Source organism: Prionailurus viverrinus, chromosome B3, assembly GCF_022837055.1.
Source record: "Prionailurus viverrinus isolate Anna chromosome B3, UM_Priviv_1.0, whole genome shotgun sequence".
Taxonomy (NCBI): Eukaryota; Metazoa; Chordata; class Mammalia; order Carnivora; family Felidae; genus Prionailurus; species Prionailurus viverrinus.
In genome coordinates, this window is record NC_062566.1 from 119,893,952 (window position 1) to 119,907,837 (window position 13,886).

The window sequence follows — 13,886 nt, forward strand, 5'->3', positions numbered from 1 at the left end:
AGAATCAACGTTTTGAATTAGAAATGCTGATATGATCCCAGAAGGAATGTTACAGTGGTGATAGTTGACAAAGAGGAGGACCATAAAGTATCACCTGGATGAAATACCTAGCTGCAACACTATCTCCAGGACACACACACACCATCGTCCCTGTGTGCAGACAGGCGCTGCTGATATATGAGAGTGTGCTGGCCATTTTGTTTACGATAACCAGGAAAGGAAAAATGAGCCCCTATTTCAGTGTGTTCATCCATAGATGATGACACGGTAGATTCTCCTTGCAGGTAGACCAAGAGAGTTCAGTTAATCACCATTTATCATTCAAGGGACTCAAGTCTCTTGCAGATGCATTGGAGCCCTGGAGACGGAAACATACTCATTGGGTAGCAATGCTTTTCTCTTCTCCCATTCCAACTAATGTAATAAACTGAAGTCCCGGCATCAGAGTGATGTGTGCTGGCTTTTAGAATCCCAATACTTTAGCATGTACATGATCACTCCGCAGAACTAGATAAATTTTCAGAAAGAAATGTCATATCATTATAATTTTAATAACTTTACAACTTCGCTCCATCTCTTCCATTACCAGACTATTTCTAGCTACCATCATCTTTTGCCAGAAGCCTCTAATTTATTTCTCTGTATCCTTGGCTGCCTACCTTCAAACAGTGCTCTGTTGAATTGATTTTAGTATCTAAACCACCCTTAATGGATCCGAGATAGATTAGTTCATACATACATCGGGTGAATTTTTTTATGTATGTTGTCTTATTAGAAATCTGTTCTATATTCCAGGTAATAGTTGAATGAACAGGTACAGGCTCCCCATTTGACACTCCCACTGATATTTATGTTATTCTGACCATGTAAATATAAACTATAGATCAAAAACTGAAAACAAAACAAAACAAAAAACATGGCTACCCTTAAATTGTGCAAGCTTCGATAATAGGGGTCAACAAACTTTTCCTGTAAAGGGCCAGGGACTAAATATTTTAGGCTTCTGGGCCACAAGATCTCTGTTGCAACTATTCAACCCTGCTGTTGTAGTGCAAAAACAGCCACAGACATTTTGTAAGTGAATGAACACAGCTATATCTGCCAATACAACTTTGTTTACATAAACAGGCAACAGCCAGATCTGGCCCACTATTTGTTGATCTCTCTTTCAGCCCAATCTGTCTCCTGTAACTTTTGCATGCCCATTCTCCAAAGCATCATTAAAACATGCAATAATCTGTATTGTATTTTCTGATAATCCAGAATATGAAATCTCTCAGTTCTGAAACATGCATACATTTTTCCCCCATCTAGAAAATGGGGTAGGATTTAGAGTAGGAACTCATCAATGCAAGTGACTGAGGATGCCTTACTTATTGAACCAGAAATTTTTGTTGATGTTTATTATTCACATAGTTCCATTCGCCTTGAAGCTATAATGTTAACTCAGTCTGTCACTTAAAAGACAAGTAAATAATAAAACACTTTGGAGAATCACAAAAGGTTTCCTTACAGCCACAGAGTAGGTCTTGAAAGGTTACTACTGGCTGCTTATTTGTCTCTTTTCTGTAGAGGAGCTGCTGTTCATCGTTGGGCTGGAATATCTAGTTTGGGGAGAGGAGTTTCTCCTTGGCAGTCCACTCAAAAGTGATCATCCATCTTTATGGAAACTGACTAAAATTACCTAGTCTGGAATGAAGAGTCAAGGGACGAAATTGGAATTGGAACTTTCAGCTAATGTTGTTGTGCTGGGAGATATACTGGGACACTTTGTTAGGAGCTAGTTAAAAGAGAAGGTGGTTACCAAGACCAGACAGGGAAAATAACACAGGGCATGTATTCCGGACCTGCCACTCTGTGGTCATGTGAGCTTGCAGTTCCAATTTTACACTTGTAAAAGGACATTCGAGTACAACAAGGAGTAGGGAGAGAGTCCAAGTATTCAAAGATGCTCAAAGCTCACCCTGTGCTTTGAGGGCTAAATCACAATTTTGGACCAAATATGTGAGAATTCTCATGTGTGTACACACAAGCATGCACTTATATACACGTGCATTGTGTGTGTGTGTGTGTGTGTGTGTGTGTGAGAGAGAGAGAGAGAGAGAGAGAGAGAAAGCATTGTGTGTATGTATATATGCATACATACCTCAAAGAAGGAGCATTGTGAGGAATAAAGTAGACCCATATATAAAAATGTTTGTAGAATAGTTTCTGTGATGCCGCACATGCTTTATAGATAGATGTTTCTTGTGTGAAGTTTTGTCCTCCCTAGTGCAGTTTCTCAATGGTGACACTTTGATATTAGAGGCCAGATAATTCTTTCTTGGGTATTGTTGGATATTTATCAGCATTCCTGGCCTATATCCACTAGATGCCAGTCGCACCTCCCATTCCCAGATGTGACCACCAAAAATGTCTTCAGACATTGCACAATGTCCCTGGGCACAAAATCCGTTGAATCCACTGGCCTAGTGGAACCAAGACATAAGGAAGTGGTTCCCAGACTTCAGCAAGTATCTGAATTACCTTGAGAGCTTGTGATAATACACCTTGCTGGGCTCCACTTCAGGGTTTCTGATTCAGAGGGTCTGGCGTTAGATCCAAGAATTTGTATTTCTTTTTTTTTTTTTAACTTTTTTTTTAACGTTCATTTATTTTTGAGACAGAGAGAGACAGAGCATGAACGGGGGAGGGTTAGAGAGAGGGAGACACAGAATCTGAAACAGGCTCCAGGCTCTGAGCTGTCAGCACAGAGCCCGACGTGGGGCTTGAACTCCCGGACCGCGAGATCATGACCTGAGCCGAAGTCGGCTGCTCAACCGACTGAGCCACCCAGGCGCCCCAAGAATTTGTATTTCTAACAAGTTCCCAGGTGATGCTGATGCTTGCTGGTCCCAGGATCACACTTTGTAAGTATATAAGTAAGATGTAAGATGTTCTAGGTGATTTGAAATGTGTTTTTTTTCTTTATTTTGAGGATTATAGGTTGTTACTCTGAGCCCAAAACCTAGGATCTCTTTATTAAAGCCATTGGGGGGCACCTGGGTGACTCAGTTGGTTGAGCATCCGATTTCAGCTTATTAGGTCATGATCTCTCGGTTCATGACCTCGAGCCCCTCGTCAGGCTCTGTGCTGAGAGCTCAGAGCCCGGAGCCTGCTTCGGATTCTGTGTCTACCTCTGTCTCTGCCCCTCCCCTGCTCATGCTCTCTCTCTCTTAAAAATGAATAAACTTAAAAAAAAATTTAAAGCCTTTGGGTAGTTCTTCACAGCTGCGGTAGAGATTTGGGGGTAAGACAAGGCACTTATAGGAGATATTCAGCCTGTACTGGGTTGTAGTCATCACTGCCCTGCCAGCTGTTGCCTGAATCTTGTCAGAAGACTGTTTCTGGTCCAGGTGCAGCACTGGGGCTTCTACTGAAATGAACTTTAATTTTTTGCTTTGTGGTCATACTTAACTACCAAACAAGGTAGGATGACATTAGGTCTGTGGATTAGAAGTGAGCATTCAGAGTAGATTTGAAGGACATGGTGACTCAGGATGCCATTTGCGACCAGTGACGTTAGAGCTGTGGCTCTGACTTGCATCTTATTTACTTGCACTGGCTGTCTTGTCCTTCCTTGACTGCCCCCATTCAGGTCAGAGTTCCTGTTGTCCTGAGCTGTCATCTGTGCTTGCTCTTATTTTATTTTATTTTTTTTTCTTTCTTTGCTTGGAGTTAGAGATGGAGCTGTCTTGAGCTATTTATCAGTCTTATCTCTCTTGGCCCTCTGTTAGTAATTCAGTCTGTGGATCTAATCCACTTTAATTGATTGACCTGGCACAACCAGACATCAGTTGCAACAACAGTAGAAGCACAGCTGCAGGTGGAAAGGTGGATGCAGTTTTTCTGGGTGGGTGCAAAGGTCATTGAGACCTGTGCAGATTTAGGAAAATAGGATTTGTTTCCAAGCCATGTAACATAAATTTTATAGGAACAGTCAGTACAGATTGTGGAGTTGATGATCTTGAGTGGGAAACAGGCATTTTAAATAGAGTGGTATCCTGTAAGGTGTGTGCAAAAGCCTCTAACTCATTCATCATCTGTCATACTATTTCTCTGTCACCCAGTTATCCCCACCATCTTCACTCCCCACCATTGACATCATTTTTATACCATCCTTTGAAGAACACTTGAGAATTTGACAATATTTTATTCATTTATCTTAAATTCCATTTAACACAGGTGTTCATGTTGTGTCTTGTATTGTTATCATTTCTTTTGTACAGAGAGTTGAATGACCCGCTCAAGATGACCTGGACAACAAGATGTGGAGCCTGAATGGGCTCAGGTCTTCTGATTCTAAATACAAAGTATTCTGAAAACCAGAGCAGACTTTTTTCTTCTCCCTTCCCCTTACTGTCACAGCCACCTCACCCAAGTTCCTCAAGGCAAGGGGACTGGGATGATAGTGAAAGTCCAAACCATCTCCAAGCTCCACAGCTGAAGTCTTGTCAGCTTGGGTAATTCCTGATGGGCTTAGACTTCTTGAGAGAGAGACCTGGTCTCTTACTTCTCTTGAATCCTTCAATAGTACATGGCTCTGCACACAGGAAGTACACACTCCCTACTTATTAGCTGACAACTATCTTGGGTCTAGAACCTGAACACTGTAATTGAAAGAATGGCCTGATGATCTTCACTGGAAGATAGTGATTAGCTATGAAAAGAGTCCATACTGTGTTCTCCTAAACACAAGGGTGTTTTATCCTAGAGAACTTCAGTAAAATTCTCCCTCAGCCAAAATTATCTGATGAGTCAAAACAATACCTTATCTTTTTGTTTTTTATTGATTGCTTATATAAAGCACAGTGAGACTATATATTTTGATTAAGATTTATTGCAAAAAAATGTGAATATGGATGACCAACTCTTTTCATTATCATATACTATTCAAACCTGTTTAGCCTCCCAAGTTATAAAAACTTATCAGCACAATTTTTTTTCTACCAAAGCCACACATTCTACTTCATTATCCATTCATTCACTTATCCATTAACTTAACATTCACCGAGCACCTGTTAATGTCCCTATATTTGCAATACCCATAGTTAGGTTAGGTATACGGGTTAGATAGGTTAAGCAAACATAAAGTTATGATATGTAATGTATACACTGTCTTATTATATAAATAACTCAATTGCAGCATGTAATACATGTGCCTGAAACATAATATGGTAGAAAATACATGGGTTTTAAAGTCAGACCTGAATTCAAATCTTAAATGTATCTCCTACTGGTTGTGTGAATCCCCTATTCTCTGAATCGTCATCTTTTTCACCAAAAAAATCTGGAGGGTAATTGTGAGAATTCAAAAATTATTCTATTAAAAACTACTTGCCAAGCACCTACTCTGTTCTTTGAAGTAGTTTGGATGATCCTACAGTAACAAGCAGATTCAATATTTGGTGGCATAAAGCAGTCAAGCTTTGTTTCTTGTTTTCCATGTCCATTGCAAGTTGGCCTGTTGCCATCCTCACTCAATGGCCCAGGCTGAAAAAGAGGCCACGGCCAGGAATTTGCTGTATGCAGTGGTTGAGAACCATGGGAGAACTCTGGTGGGTCTCACACCAGCAGTTTAATGGGTGGCTCGGAAGTGACACCTAATTTATTCATCAACACTGTTCTCTTGGCCCTCCATATCCCAAGGGGAACTAGAAATTCTCTCTTACTATGAGCCCATAATGGGAGAAACTAGAAGAATGTAATAAACACTGCCACTGATTTATTTACAGTGACCCAAACTTTGGAATGGGTGTGCCAGACCTGACCTGTCAGTGTCTGGCCCCAAGAAGGATCACATACCTGTTGTTCTTCCTGTATTATTGCCTAGCCCTGAACTCACAGATTCTGTAGGAAGCCTAGAAGTCAAGATATTCAGAACTTCCTTTGCACATCTGTTGGGCATACATTTGAGAGTTCCAGTTCTGTTTCTGTCAGCTGCAATTTTCTAAAATAGTGATGGTGCATTCTGCCTTCCCTGGGGGCACTCTGGAATGAATGAAGAGACTGCCTTCAGGGAGGTCTTTATTCCTGAGGATTTGTCTTGCCCCTGTGCATCTCGGCTTCTAAAATATGACCTTGGTGTTGGTAGTATCTTATGGGTCACCTTCACAGCAATAACTATAATGTGGCTGATGGAAGATTAGAAAGCTGGAGCCAGACTAATTTGAGGAACCAGGTGGGCTCGTAAACAGTCATTATTGATGAAGAATGACTTACTGGCTATTTAAAGACAGCTGTTTTCTTGTGCTGTTCAGTCTTGGTTTTGTGGTTTTTTTTCTTTAATAGACTTTTTTTTTTATTGCACTTGAGGATTCTTTGGTAATGTCTTTTGATTTACCACTTGTCTGTGTTTTTAATATCAAGGAAAAACATACATTGACCTGATTGCCTTTGGTAGCAACTTTAGTGGTGATGGGCATGGAGTTATTAAAATTTATAGTCATGCTGTTTTGTAGCTACACTTTGCTTGTCTTGAAAGGGCTCATAAAAGGCACCAAGGAATGTGAAGAGAGAGCAACTACCAAATTGTGACAGGAAAACAGTGGTGCAAATTTTTTTTTGATGTTCTGTTTGCTAAAATTTACATTTATTTTGATAATATTTCTGATGACACTCTTGCCAAACTAGCCAGTCCTTAGCTCATGCCACCACTTTCAACTATACTAATGAGGGGAAAGAAAGGGACAAGATGACTGACATTTATTGAAGTCTTAAAGTATGCACAGCCACGTGCTAGCATTTCCCACATGTGTGTTCTCCTAAAATCCTCACAAAAAGCATCAAAGGTAGCAATTCGTTGTTCCCTTCCTCCACAGATCCCTTTATAGCAGGGAAATTAGAAGTTAAATAACCTGCCCAAGGTCATATAGCTTTCAGAACCAGAGAGAGGTATTATTTGAACCATGCTATGCTAAAACCATGTTTATCCTATTGAACCAGTTAATTTCTCTGGTGCTCACAGGGTGTTGCATGTGGTCAAATGTTTAGATTTTTTTCCTTCTCATGATCTCGTTTATCCCTTATATTTGAATGATATTTTCCTTCTTATAAAGTGGTATATTAATGATTATAATTATATCATTTTAGCCTTATAACGGTCCTAGGAAGCCTGGAAAACTCGTTTCCTGTCCCCGTAATACATTATTAAGAAATAGGTTCAGAAAAATTAAGTAACTTGCCCAAAGGACAGTCAGGGCTGTTTCCAAAGCCAATGATTTTATCCCTCAAATGTTCTCTGGACACATGAGCCAGCAGAGTTTATCTTCATGGCAGCTGAGCGTGATGGATTCAACCATCGACAACTGTATGGGCACTTGCCACAAGACTTATAATGAACTGAGACAAAGCAGTTAGCCACAGATTATAAAGCCACTGTGGTCCCATGACAAATGACAAGGAGGTTGCAGTAATGAAATCTTATTACTGCAAGTAAAGAGACCACATCTGAGGTCTAGCACAGCCACATTTACCACCGTGGGGAAACACAATGAAACATTTGGGTATAAGGGTCTCCATTGACATTGGCAGTAGAGCTAGCAGGATTAAGACGATCTCTCCGAAGCAGTGATTGCAGTGGCAAATGTGTGGCGCCTCAGATAAGGACCAAATATTTATTCTGGCAGAGATTAAATCTTTTCTTCCCCTGAATCTATTATGGATCTTGCAGAAAATCTGCCCAAGAATATATCTCGCTGATCAGCCAACTCACTCAGCCAGAACTGTACTTTGCCACTGTTGTTGCTGAAAAGCAGCAGAATGCTGGTTTAAAGGTCTCCTCTCTCTGCCTAAAACTGTTCTCCATCCATGATTAATTAGTGACTCAGAGGTGAATTGAATCACCAGCAGTCCTTTCCATGTATCCAGGATTTATATAGTGGTTTCTCATTGAAGAACCGTGGTGCAATAAACAGCCCGCATTTGCGGGGTGGGCAGAGGAGTAATGGCATCTGCAGTCATGGTTTCTTAACTCCTCCAGTTCTCTCATTCTGATAAACAGGTTATGACTGAGGTTACTATAGCCCTGCTTATTTAGGTATAAGGATGAGTAGGTTCTAACACACACAAACCCCCTTAGAAATGAAGGCCAACGCTTTAGGGGAATACAGAAAAATCATATTATCTTTTCAGAATTCCTAGAGAATTAAGGAGAAAGAATAAAGTGGATCATAGCATTATTAATTATGGGCATGGAAGATGCAAAAAGAAAACCTTATCATCAGTTTCATTTATCCATTGTAATGCTAGGTACTTTATTTAGTACTGGAGATGTAGAAGTAGAAAAAAAAAACCAGAGAACATAGTGTCACAATAAACAGGGATTTGCGAACTCATAAGTGCATTTAGTCCCCATTTGAGGAGGCACCTTTTCTCAGAGTACAGAACATGGGAATTGCAGACATCATTTTACATTGCAAGCTGTGCTATCAGGGCACAAAAGAAATAATGATGTCCGCCCTGTATCACAGCATCCCTGCATGCTGAAAGCAGCCTTTCGTAACTTAAGCTCCTACTTTCTAAAATCAAGACTCCTGGAGGGCACCTGGGTGGCTCAGTCGGTTAAGTGTCTGACTTCAACTCAGGTCATCATCTCACAGTTGGTGATTTTGAGCCCCGCATCAGGCTGTGTACTGACACCACAGAGCATGGAGCCTGCCTCAGATACTGTGTCTCCCTCTCTTTCTGCCCCTCCCTTCCTCTCATAAATAAATAAACATTAAAAAATTTTTATTTTAAAAAAGACTGCTGGGTACCTGTCGATTCTTTTATCAGGAATAAGATGTGTTCACATACTAAAGGAAAATTGGCAAGATGAAGAAAGCCTGTCTTTTGAAAAAATAAGTGAAGTGTACCAAACTATATGGAACCCAGTGCCTAAAATCTCAGCAGAAGTCTTAATTTATTGACTTTAAGCATACCAAGTGCTTAATAAATACTGTATTTATGTAATGAATTAATGAATGAACCCAATTACTAAATCTGAGATTCTGTGAAATCTTTCCTACATCTTGTTTATGTGGATTCTGGACTCCCCCCCCCCCCCATATCTTTTTCTCATCCTTTGTCCCCTCCTTCTCTTCTTCCTGATCCTCCTCCTCCCCCCTTTCCTCTTCCACCTCCTCCTTTTTATTCTCCTTTTAATTCTTGAATAAGGAAATAGAGAATAATGAAGACTATGTGAACAAATACAATGGCAGGGTTACCACTAAATTTTATTGTCCTTGAATGTCCAACCTATTGCTTAGCTAGTAGGTCAGACAACTAGAGAAATGGAAAAAGGTGTCTCCCTCTCTCCTTGCCCATCCATCCTGACATCCCACATGCTACGATACCCTTCTACAAGGTTGAAATATGTGATCAGTAGGGTTACTTCCATTTTGTGTCTCATTGTGAATTCCAATACCAACCCTTAGTTATAATAAATTACTGGAGGAGAAGAAAGAGCAGGAGTTTTATTCACATTGTTTATGTTCGCCGCCTCCACCTTCACCATAATCCTCACGTTCATTGCCATAGTGTCACTCTTCTGGAATTCATTGTGTTCCCCCCCACCAGAAGTCTTTTTGGGGGGCCATTGAGGTTCTCTTCTGCTATGTAGCATAAAACTATAGGACTGAAGATGACACCCTTCTTTGGATGAACCTTAGGAATAGGGTTGCAAGTGTGGAAAGAGTTTCAGTCACCTGACCCTGAAAAGTCAAGCTCAGTTTCACTGGCCTCTACTGAGGGTACATGTTCTATGTGTTTTAGACCTAAAAAAAAAAAGTATCATCAGGTGCTGACCTATAATGCTAACCCTTCTGCCATTGCTTTCTAACCATTCAATGTGCACTTTCCCTTGGGCTTGATCCCCTCCCACGATGCACAAGCATGCTTATATTTCCTCCCTAATCCTTAATCTAAACTGAGGTGATCTAGAGTCCAGTGTCTAATTACCTCTCTTAGAAAACAGGTTTCATTCATCTCACAGAAATCAACTTTGCAGTGTCACTACACAGTTGTTAGGTAGTTCTCTGGTTCCAGCTTTGATATCTGTTGAGAGCAATCAAATGATGTAACCTGTACAGTGCAGCCTGTGAGAGCAATTTGGGTGGCTTTATACCATTGGTTTTTATGTTCAGGATGAAAGCCCATGGAGAAATGTGGGATACTATTGTTAACTTCATGCTGACAGCTCCCTCTGGGTACCTACAGATTTATTGTTAGTTGGAGGATCAACTTTAAAGGGAGAAAACCTTATGGTTGGTGATAACTATGCCTTTTGTGTTTCTTTATCACAGGAACAGGGGAAAATTGGAGTTGTCTTCAATATTGGCACAGTTGACATCTCCATCAAAGAGGAGAGAACCCCTGTAAATGATGGTAAATACCACGTGGTGCGCTTCACCAGGAACGGCGGCAATGCCACACTTCAGGTGGACAACTGGCCAGTGAATGAGCATTATCCCACAGGTACATGCTTTACTGTCAATGACCACATACCATCTTTTGCTCTCCCATTCTTACTCTAAGTGTTGATTTCTCATAACTGTCACCAAATCATGAAACACTGGATATTAAGCACACATTCATGTGTGTTTGTTTGTTTGTTTTTGTATGAGAAGATAAGGTATTCCTGTAGGGCTTGGTTCAGTGTAGGGAGCTTCTGGAGACTTACTAACTGTGTACTGAACACTGTATGTTAACCTGAGGAATACTGCCTGACTGGCTCATACTAAAGATGGTTACTGTAGGTTTTTCAGGGCATTGCAAATGATGACCAATGGAGGGAAGGGGTGCCTTCTCTATCAGGAGCTATTGTTGATAATCACAGGATAATCAGTTTGAGATCTGGACTCTGTGGTGGCATTTAGTCAGATGAAGTTGAAGATACAGATGGTCAGAGATTTCATAAACACTGTAAAATGAAGTTTACTAAACTTAGAATGATGACCATCAAGTCAGGGTAATAATGAGAGAAAAACTAAGAGTGGAGTTTCATTCATCTGGTTGACTTGGCCAATTTTTTCTTTCATTTACACTAAACCTTCCTTGATAATTCAGAGAGTGGTCCTAGTAGGCATTTTAACAGCAAGCATACTGGTGTGGGAGGGAGAGGGGTTAATCATGTGTTTAAATTTTATGGTCAAGGAGCATTTGCCAACAAACTCCCAGAGCCAGATGGCCAAATCAAGGGCAAAGGGAGGAAAGGTTGCTTTCTTTTAAAGAGATCATTCAAATGATCCATTAGCTTTCCCTCTCATCTCTCACTTCTCCCAGGAAAAGCGCCCTCAATTCTGATCGTAAAAGTTCCAGGAGTAGAAGGGAAAATACTGTGGTGAAGGGCCTTTGTTCCACAATTGTATCATCACCTGGATGCAAGAGAATAGCTCAGAATACTGAATTTTTCACTAGTGTGGGCATGATGCTATGTTTTACTCTGTCTCCTACACTTCAAACTCTACCCCATAATTCTCTCACTGCCATCCTGTCAATTAGTGGAGTGAGCACAGAGGAAGGAAACCCAAAACACACTTCCAGAAGTTTAAGAGCTTCGGAGCTAATAATTATCACACTTTGGAGATATGCATCAAGTAAATTTACCTATTTGTGGCCCAAGAATTTTGAATGACTTGAGGGCTGTGATTGTTTTCATGCCCAATTCAGGATTCATTTTCTTTAAAAAACCAATCAGAAGTAATTGTGCTACTGTTTCCCATCCCATAGCCAGAGTCTTCCTATGTTTTAAGAATCATGAGAGCATCTACAAACAGCATACAAGACTCCCAAGTTATTGAAATAAAAAGCCTCACCGACCCATTTATCTTCCATGTCAGTCTCCGTACAATAGCCAGCTCAGCCTTTACTGGGATTCTCTTGTCATACCCTTAGCACTTGTTAGATTAAGGCACAAAAATGACCTCATGCATTTATCTTTGAGCCTTTGAAGAAAGCCAGAAGTGTTAGCAGCTACTATGAATTCTTATCATCATCCAAATTTGCTAGACACTAAGAGACCTGATTTTTAAATGTTTTGTGGTTAAACTCTGGGGGATGGGTGGTCAGGGGAATCAAAATAGCCTGAGATCTTAAAAGCTGCTCATTTGCTCAATGGAAACATCGCTCTTTCTCCATGCATGTTATCGTTGGCCCCACTGTAGTGCTATAGGATTTGTTGTGTTTCTATTAGGAATTTCAAAGATTTCTAAATTTATATTAGCCACTTGCCCTGAGCCAGTATAGAACCCAGAAGTTTGCTGAAGACTCTTTAATGGCCATTTCATAACCACAGATATGTAAGAAAACCAGTGACCCTTGCTGTGTGCCTATCTCTTTGTATCTTTAGTTCCAAATTATGGGTTGCTTACTATGTTTTCAAAACAGAATAAACCTTTCTTTAATGTCATTGCTTACCACTGAAAACAATTGTTACTGGTAATCCTTGGTAACTGTTATTTAGTAATAATAAGTATTATTATTACAGAGCATGATACAGTATGGCAGTTATAAGTATGGGCTTTGAAGTCAAGTGGCTGGAGTTGGTCAGCTGTTAGTCTAAGGCAGGCTAGATTAATATTTTGAAATGCCATAAGCACTGAAATATTTAGTGCCTCTCCCCACATGTACTTCAAAATACAACAACACTGTACCATAAAGTAAGTGTGTAAGAATTTCTAACACATGATTTTTCTTCTCTGTCATGTTATGCTTTAAAAATACATTCTTTCTCCCCACATTCTCATTTTTTACTATTTTGTTTGGTTCTCTAAGTGTGTATTTTTCCTATTTGTGGATCCAGCTTCCTACCGGTAACCTTGGGCAAGTTATTTAACCTCCCAACCTCTGTTAACTAGTCTGTAAAATGGGATTATGGTAATACTTTCCAGGGCTAACATGAAGATTGAGTTGAATACATGTAAAATGTTCAACCTAATACTCTGTTACTTAATTCAGTACTCAATAAATGTTAGCTATGAGAATGATCAACCATTTGGGTAGCATTTTTTTTTTGGACTGTTATGTATTCACTCAAACAGATCACTTCACTCTGACTATTAAACAGCCCACTGTGCCCATCTCAGGGAGATGCTGTGTCTTTCCTAAAGTCACATAGTAAATGTGAAAGACCATATTCTCCCATTCTTAACTGGGCACAATTTCCACTATTGCTCCCACAAAAATTGGGGAATATTTTGAAAAAATGCACAAGAAGCATCTCTCTTCTTGTGTCATCTTAAATTTATTCTTTGTTTTTTAAGTGTCCTATTACATAGGTCAGTACCAATCACCACGCAGAGGTGGTTATTGTAAGACGTGGAGTCAAAGATCCTTTTGAAAAGAAAAAGTTTTTTGAGCTGTGCTGAAAGACTCATTTGTAATGAGTCCAAGCTGTCCTCCTGACAACAGGGACAATATGCTTCCATGAAGCAGTTGAAGGAAGACTGAGTATTTGAAGGAGTGACCATCATACTTCATTGCCTAGATTGGAAAATGGCATTAGAAAGTCCAAAACTATTTTTAATTTTTTTAAAGGGTAAATGTTTATTTTACCCTGGAAACATTTTACCTTTGAAACATTCTAGTCTTATGTTCCACTCGATTCCGTAGGAGTGGTCACCTTTTGATTTTTGGATATCTTCTTTCTCTCCCTCTGCTACTGAAAGGATCCTCTTAACTAAATTTAAAGCATCGTTAGAGCAATCTGGCAAGGTTTAATTTATATTAAACCGTGAGATTAAAATACACCCTGTATCTGGGCATCCAGGAACAAAAGACATCTGGTCAGGCAAGCTTGACACAATTTCTACAAAAGTGATGTATTCTTTTCCCAAGCTATCCTATTTCATTCACTGTGATAAGTATAG

General features: G+C 39.9%; 1 protein-coding gene across 6 annotated transcripts in view; it reads left to right on the forward strand.

The window, feature by feature from the left end:
* Positions 1-13,886, forward strand: part of NRXN3 (neurexin 3) — a 1,506,001-nt gene that overhangs the window by 1,313,913 nt on the left and 178,202 nt on the right. For all 6 annotated transcript variants that reach the window (XM_047863767.1, XM_047863768.1, XM_047863771.1 and 3 more), the window contains exon 13: positions 10,323-10,494. In XM_047863767.1, coding sequence (XP_047719723.1) covers positions 10,323-10,494 — 172 coding nt within the window. The remainder of the gene's footprint in view (positions 1-10,322; positions 10,495-13,886) is intronic.